This window comes from Sinocyclocheilus rhinocerous, unplaced genomic scaffold, assembly GCF_001515625.1.
Source record: "Sinocyclocheilus rhinocerous isolate Xijiao unplaced genomic scaffold, SAMN03320098_v1.1 scaffold2207, whole genome shotgun sequence".
NCBI classification, from domain to species: domain Eukaryota; kingdom Metazoa; phylum Chordata; class Actinopteri; order Cypriniformes; family Cyprinidae; genus Sinocyclocheilus; species Sinocyclocheilus rhinocerous.
The window spans coordinates 639,843-648,180 of record NW_015625575.1 but is presented as its reverse complement, the minus strand read 5'-3'; the positions used below and the strand labels follow the sequence as shown (position 1 = coordinate 648,180).

At 34.3% G+C, this 8,338-nt stretch overlaps 1 protein-coding gene across 1 annotated transcript in view; it reads left to right on the top strand.

Moving 5' to 3' along the window:
* The window catches only part of pi4kaa (phosphatidylinositol 4-kinase, catalytic, alpha a), a 52,909-nt gene that overhangs the window by 30,246 nt on the left and 14,325 nt on the right, over nucleotides 1–8,338 (top strand). The window contains exons 34-41 of the mRNA XM_016567581.1: nucleotides 418–569; nucleotides 1,799–1,906; nucleotides 2,141–2,361; nucleotides 3,946–4,104; nucleotides 5,357–5,436; nucleotides 5,519–5,718; nucleotides 7,067–7,157; nucleotides 8,023–8,190. Coding sequence (XP_016423067.1) covers nucleotides 418–569; nucleotides 1,799–1,906; nucleotides 2,141–2,361; nucleotides 3,946–4,104; nucleotides 5,357–5,436; nucleotides 5,519–5,718; nucleotides 7,067–7,157; nucleotides 8,023–8,190 — 1,179 coding nt within the window. The remainder of the gene's footprint in view (nucleotides 1–417; nucleotides 570–1,798; nucleotides 1,907–2,140; nucleotides 2,362–3,945; nucleotides 4,105–5,356; nucleotides 5,437–5,518; nucleotides 5,719–7,066; nucleotides 7,158–8,022; nucleotides 8,191–8,338) is intronic.

Here is an 8,338-nt window from a genome sequence, read left to right as displayed (position 1 = left end):
CGATGAGCTTTGTAAAAATCGACGTGTTTCAGAAAGGCGGGGCATAGACGAGAAACAATAATGTACAGTATGTGGAAAATAATGTGTTTTTTTAACCTTAAACCGCATAAACACATTGCATTACACCAAATACACAAAATAATGTTCTTTTTAGCAACATCATATGACCCCTTTAAGACTGGTTTTGTGGTCCAGGGTCACAAATAGCTTGAAGACTCCTTGTGAGGAAATCTCCCTCTCCTCTATTTTGATGAGGGTCGTTCTTGTGTAATTGCATCAATAAACTTTTTACTTCACATTGCGACAGAGATGCTCTGTTTTAGCAAATAGTTTGGTTTAATTTGTTGTGATGCATTTTTGTGTTTTCCAAAATGACATTTATCCTAAGTTAGTTGTCTGTCTTTTCCTTTTGTCTAGTTTCTGGTCCAGCGTTTTGAGATCGCCAAATACAGCAGTGCGGATCAGGTGGAGATTTTCGGCAGTCTGCTGCAGAGGTCTCTGTCTCTCAATGTTGGCAGCCCAAAAAGCAGCCTGAACCGCCACGTGGCGGCCATTGGACCGCGCTTCAGGTTAGCAAGAAGACTACTTTGTGAAAAATAGTTTTTCAAAGTTGTAAATAAAGATTATTGAAGTAAGTTTTACTAAAAATACTGTTTCCATCTTCCTGCTTAAAAATTCACATTTGATTCAACATAAATGGTTAAATGAAGGAAACTAATTTACCAACCACTTAATCGGTGAAACGCAAGGAAAATGTCAAGAACATGTCCAGGTCATATTTCACCCCTAAATCAGAAGAAAGCAATATAAAAATGTATTTTACATAAGAAAAATTAAGATCTATTTTAGGGTAATTTTTGCAGTTTTTTATTTTTCATGACAATTATGGACATTTTCACAAAAAATGTTGTTTACTTAAAGGTGTTACTTGCCATTTCTTATTATTTGTGAAATTTGGTAGCACTTTCTGAAATTGTATTCAAATTAAATCCTACACCACATTTCTTTTCGTTGTAGTTGATTACAGTTTTGTAGTTGACACCAGTGTTATTTTACTATCAATGAGATTTTATATTTATATAGAGAGAGAAAAAGAGAAAGTCTTATATTTATATTTCATTTTAAGTTCAATCCGTTTTCATTTTAATTTTAGTCAAAGTTTTAGTCACGCTATTGTTTTTTTCCCCATTTTTATTAGTTACTGTGTTTTTTTATACATCTATGTAGTTTTTCTTAATTTTTAGTTTTTGTTATTTTAGTACATCAAGTCAAAGTGAAAATGAGGAACATTGATTTGGGAACTAGCTGTATCAAATACATTTGTTTATATTTTATTTTATTTCATTTAATGTTTATTTTATTTATTAATGCTTCGTTTATTTTATTAAGTATTTTTTTATGGATTTAGTTTTAATTTTACGTTTAGTTAAAGCTGCAGTCCGTAACTTTTGGCGCTCTAGCGGTTAATAAACAGAACTGCGTGCGTCTTGCGGAAGAACATTGATTGTAGCCAGAGCTACTTCTCTCCGTTTATGTATATGACGAATCACGCAGGTACTGGGCTACTCCGCAGCGGTACCTACCCGAACCAGTCTGAAATAGTCCAAATATAAACACTTATTATAGGTGTTCCGTAGTGATTCAGGACAAGCCAAAAACATGGTTTGGAAAATGGATTCATGGTGTACTCGCTTATTATGTAAATTTTGAACACAAAAAAGTCACGGACTGCAGCTTTAACTATAATAACCCTGGTTGGCACCAAGAAGAAAACCATACAACGTTTCTCCGCACTCAGGTTGTTGACACTCGGACTTGCCCTCCTGCATTCTGACGTAGTGACCAACGCCACCATCCGTAATGTCCTACGTGAAAAGATTTACTCCACCGCATTCGATTATTTCAGGTACTGCATAGAAAATGTTGGAGTTTTTGATATGACAATCAAAACGTTTTTGATATGATAAATGTTTATTTTATGGCATGTAATGGTTAATGATTATAACTGATTTGTAGTTGATTTTCAGTTTTAGTTGAGCTATCCATTAAAGACAGAAGTACTTCCAGCAGGTATCTGGCTGCTTGTGTCCTTAATAAATTAAATGAATCATCATTATTTTTTGTTTGTTTTTTGTCTCAGCGTGGCATCAAAGTTCCCCACTCAGGGAGACAAGCGTCTGCGCGAGGACATCAGCATCATGATCCGCTTCTACGCCAGCATCCTCTCCGATAAGAAGTATCTAGCTGCTAGTCAGCTCGTGCCACCTGGTGAGCTTGGTGCCAATCCCCCTCAAAGCTCCCTATCTGCCGGGATTTTCGGATCGTTTATCGTTTCCAGCACTTCTCCGATATCGATATTAAGTAAGCTTCTCTTGCTACGACTGTGCAACTACAGTGCAGCAGGAACATGTTTATGCGGTTCAAATTTGCATGGTCGCAAATTTGAAACCTGTACTAAAAATGCACGGCAATCATCCGGACGGCCGAATTGATCAATTTGTCGCCAAGCGCAAACTGACAAATGCGTCCGTCCCGTCTCTCCCCGCCTGAACCGCCACCACCCTTCTCTATCCATTGTAGTAAACATGATCTCATCAGAACATTAGCGCTCTCATGTAAAATGCATGATCATTTCAATAACAGAGAACTAATTGAGACTTCATCCGTCCCTTAAAGCCTCTCCACCGTGTGATGTGCTACATCTCCAGACAGCACCACAAATCAGTTGCTTCGCTTGGTATTTACTCGTCGAATGTATAATTTGCAGGCTTCTCTTCCTCGGATGCTGTGTGTTAATAATTCATTAATGCTAATGGGAAAGGGGAAGGAGAAAAAGTGCTGGAATGATGGAACAAAATAGTAAAAGGAGAAAGTTGGAAATGGGATAAAAGAAGGGCATTCATTTATAATGAGTGCATCTCACAGAACCACTCTGGAACATGTCCAGGTCATATTTCACTCCTAAATCAGAAGAAATAAATATGAAAATATATGTTTTTTGTTTTTTCTTAGGGGAAATTGAAAGCTATTTTAGGGCCTTTTTGTGACAATTGTGCACATTTTCCCAAAACTATGTATGTATTTACATTTCTTTATAAAGAGAGAGACAGTGAAATTTTATATTATTTAAAAGTGCACTTTTTGCACAAAAAGAAATTAATAGTCTTTTTATTATTATTATTATTATTATATCTTTTTTGACTGAGTTTTAGGGCTGTTTTTTTCATCACAATTATTCACATTTTCCCACACATTTTCAAAAAAATCATTCAGTTAATTTCAATTAATTTCTTTATGTGCAAGAAATAAAATACATAAATACAAAAATAATACATATATATATTTAATGAGATAAAGAAATTTTATTTGAGAGCATTCACGAGTTTCACAATTTGACTTGAATTACTGAAATAAATAAACTTTTCCATGACATTCTAATTTATTGAGATGCACCTGTATATATAATATTTTTTTTAAATTCCCTGACAATTGTGCACATTTTCACACACAATATCAAAAAAAGTCATTAAATTAATTTCAGTTAATTACTTTGTGCACATAATATAAAATACATAATACAAAGAAATATATATTATAATTGTGTATATATATATATATATAGTATGAAAACCTTATGAGATGCATTAATGAAAGAAAAATGAGAATTACTAATAAACTCAAAAGAAAAATAATCGTGATGTATTACAGTAATGAAAATTTTCGTTAAATGTGAAAACGTCATGAAAATATTGTCATAGAGCAATAAAAATATAAATGATAAATTGGCTTCTTTTTCTTTATGCATATGGCTTTTTTTTTCTTTTGATTTTGGGGTAAATTATGATCTGCACACACTCTTCATGAGAATCACTCTGATGGTGTAGGTACCAGAGAGGAGAATACAATTCTGCAAAATCCTTCGCTTAACAAAGTTTCCTCTCACAGACAACCAGGATCCGTCTCTGAACAGTTTGTCAGTGATGAACACCGCCGACCCGAGGAACAACATGGACATGACCATGGGTTCCCGTCAGCAGAGCACTCAGGGCTGGATTAACACCTACCCCCTGTCCAGCGGGATGTCCACCACCTCCAAGAAATCAGGTATCACCCAAACACACAACAGCTCTTTGACCCTGATTCGTTTGAATGGTTTAATCTGTTTAGCCAATGTGCACCTGCTAATGCAGTGATCTCCCTGATTGTTAAGGGTCAGCACTGCATTAGCCGAGCTGGTGGCTGTTGTGTCACTGGTTGATAGTTTTTTGAGCAACTTTACACTATGAGTGTTGCATTTTAAAGAGTTAAAATAGCGCAAGAACACCCAAACGCATCCTATGCGAGGAATCCAAAAACCAACCAAATTAAAGTTTCAAAAAGCAATTAATTACTAGCACATAGTGCTTAATGTAAAGCTGTTTTTGCACTTTTGTTCTAGTCTAATCTATAATCAACTGAGATTACGTATCCTCCATCACCCTGATTAATTCAAAATACAAAAAAAATGTTATTTTATATTGATTTATTTATTTAAATATTTTATTATATATACAGGGAGAGAGAAACATTTATTTATAATAATAGTTAGAATAATTAAATCCCATAATTCGAATAACTATATTGGTTTGAACTTTTTATTACCAGTAAATTCTTTTTTTTTTTTTACACACGAAAATAGCAATTTCTACTCAATAAAATATTTTAGAGCTTGACATAGCTAGAAAAAAATTAAGTAAAATTAAGATAACTTTAAGATTTTGGTTGTTTCCGTTTATCAGCTAAAAAGGTTGTAATTTTTTGTAGTCACAGCCAGGGTTATTATATTTAACTAAAACTAAAACCATAAAAATATTTTTGTTACTTGAAATAAAATACACGTAAACTGAAACAAAATAAAATATTAAAAAAAACAAGCTTATTTTATTTCAACTCATTGCCAAGGCAATATTTCTCATTTTTATTTAGTTCATGTACTAAAAATGATGTACTAAACTAAAAAAAATAAATAAATAAATAAAAATAAAAACTGTAATGACATTTAAGAAAAAAATCAAAAATTATACAAATGACAAAAACAGTAATTTTTTATTAAAATTGTAATTAAATTTTAAATGAAAATAGAAAAACATAAAAGTAAAAACTATTTCAAAGTGTTAATTAAAACTGTAATATGATACAAAAATAACACCGTTCACAGTGTAGAACCAGCTCTTCTTGTTAACCAGCTAGAGTAGTTAAATTATTACACAAGCACCTTTATAAGTGTCTCACAGGTGTACAGCCGCAGTCCAGCATGTTTAATGTTTAGTCTTCATGCAGCTGTTACTATGTCTTCTGTTGTTTTCGCTCACTATAGGCATGTCCAAAAAGAGCAACAGAGCCACCCAGTTGCACAAGTACTACATGAAGCGCAGGACGTTACTGTTGGCCTTACTGGTAGGGACGCTTTTTCCCCTGCTTGGGTACTGTTAAACGAATACACTCCTGTGTCTTGAGCGTCTCTGCGCTTTCTTTACAGGCCAGTGAGATCGAGCGACTGACCACTTGGTACAACCCGCTATCAACGCAGGAGCTGGCCATCACCACAGAGCAGTCGGTAGAGACCAGCATCTCCAACTGGAGATCCAAATACATCAACCTGAGTGAGAAACAGTGGAAGGACAATGTCAACTTGGCCTGGAGTATCGCTCCGTATCTGGCCATGCAGCTTCCGGCAAGGTACACAAACAACGAGACTCTGACTCTGTTTCAAACTGTAGTGACCTGTCCACCCTTTAGTAATTTTTCAGGCATGTATTCTTTTGTGCAGAATGCAGTCCCAGAATCCTCTGTGTCGAGTTAAGGGAAAAAATCTTTTTAACTCCTCTGACTATTGGAGCTGATTTGAGTTGAACTATTTTAGTAGTTATTTTTTTCCAGTAACATTGACAATGATGCACATTTTCCCCAATCAAACTCTTATTGTGATTTGGAAAGGTTATATTATATTATATTATATTATATTTAGTGCTGTCAAAAGATTAATCGCGATTAATCGCATCCAAAATAAAAGTTTTTGTTTACATAATATATGTATGTCTACTGTGAATATTATGTATATATAAATACACACACAAACAGTATATATTTTGAAAATATTTCCATGTATTTCCATGTATATATTTATATTAATATAATTGATGTTTTATATAAATATTTTAACTGTATACACATAGCATATTTTTCTTAAATATATACATGAATGTGTGTGTATTTATGTATACATAATAAATATACACAATAAACACACATATATAAGCAACAACTTTTCTTTTGGATGCGATTATCATTTGAAAGCACTAATTATATTATTATATTATATTATATTAAACATCAAGAAATTGTAAAAAAAAAAAAAAAAAAAAATATGGTTTATGGACCTTTTTAGTTCTCGAATATGAAAAAAAAGATTTTTATTTTATTTTGTTATTATTCAAAAGTGCACTTACATTTTTACGTGAAGAAATTGTTTACAAAAATTGTATTATTTTATTTATTTTATTTTTTTATTCAAATGTGCACTGACATTTTTACACAAAGAAATTGTTTTTAAAAGACTTTTTATATTTTTTCCACTCTATTGAGTTAAAGACATCAATAGCCAAATAAAATCTGGAATCATTATTTGCAATATTATGTATGAATGCAATGCGTCGAGTTGCATTGGCAGACAATTTGAGTTAAATTGTTATTTTTTATTTTATTTTATATTATATTATAAAATATTTTACTGATATTTTTACACAAAGAAATTGTTTAAAAAACAGTTTATCATCTTTTCCACTCTAAGATAAAGACTCCAATCATATCAATAAAATCTGGAATGATAATCATGCTATTGAAAATGTAATCCGATAATCCTGATTAAAAATGGACTATATTATATGTGTGTGTTTACTAATGCATTTTTGCCTATTAGAGTGCCGGACCAGTTGATTAGAAAAATGAGGTTTCAGTCCAGTTTTGAGGTTTTGGTACGAAGCTCATGTTTTGATGTCACTGTATGACCTCTTTTCTTGCGTTGTAGGTTCAAAAATGCAGATGCCATTGTTGCTGAAGTGACCCGTCTGGTTCGACTGGATCCTGGTGCTGTCAGCGATGTGCCGGAGGCAGTGAAGGTTAGAGCCGTTTTACCACAACAGGACATTATGTACCACTACGTGCTAAAAATCACTCTCAATCACTATGTTTACATGGACATCAGTAATCTAATTTTTTACCTTATTCTGAATAAGACAATATTATGATTAAGGTGTTTACATGAGTTGCTTTTAAAATATTGCTTTCATGTTCCCGTTTTGCATGTTATAGTATATAGATCGATTAATGGCACGTCATTACGTCCCTACGTGACGCCATCCGACGTCCCCTCCAGAATTTCACTTATAAACATCAAGTGTAGCGTTAGTTCTGGCAGGTCACGTTAGTCAAGCTCGCATCAGCTGATCCCCATCTACCTATAGGAATACGACACCTATCTAAGCATTCATATCTAAGGTCCCTCAGTATTATAAGCAGTTTTAGCATTGTTCAATAGCTAATTACCCTCCTCCATCCCCAGCTCCTCCTCTGTCAGTCAGGATTCAGCCTTCTGATTCTCCTTTGAATCAGACTAATTCTAAAATGTGTACTTAACATTATTGAACTTTAACGATATCTGCAATGCATTTGTTGGTTCTGTTCTGTTTACCCTGGGGGGGTTATCGCTGCTCTCCCTGCTCTCATCCATGCTAGGCTGCATGGATGCGCAGGGAGTTCTTGCCCAGAACAGAACCATACCGCCAATCCAAACTGTATGCTAACTGTCAATCATCTTTGACGATAGTGGTCCTGACAGAAATATAGTTTGTCTGATGCCATACACAGTTTTGGGTGTTTAATTTTTAATTTTCTGAAAGCTTCAAGTGCAGTTAACAGACATTCAAAATCGTGTTAAAATCGGAATATTGTTGTCCATGTAAACGTATGTGTTTTTCCCCATAGTTCCTGGTGACGTGGCACACCATTGATGCTGATTCTCCAGAGCTGAGCCACATCCTGTGCTGGGCTCCTGCAGATCCTCCCACCGGCCTCTCGTACTTCTCCAGCATGTACCCTCCTCATCCGCTCACCGCTCAGTATGGAGTCAAAGTCCTGCGCTCCTTCCCTCCTGTACGTACCAGCAGTCTCTGTCTTTGCCTCTACACCAGCCATTCTCAACCTTTCACCCTCCAAGACCCCCATTAACAAGACATTATTTCACTGCTGCAATGACAAAGCTGTTCGTTTTCAAAGTTTTTTTTTTTTTTTTTTTTTTAAA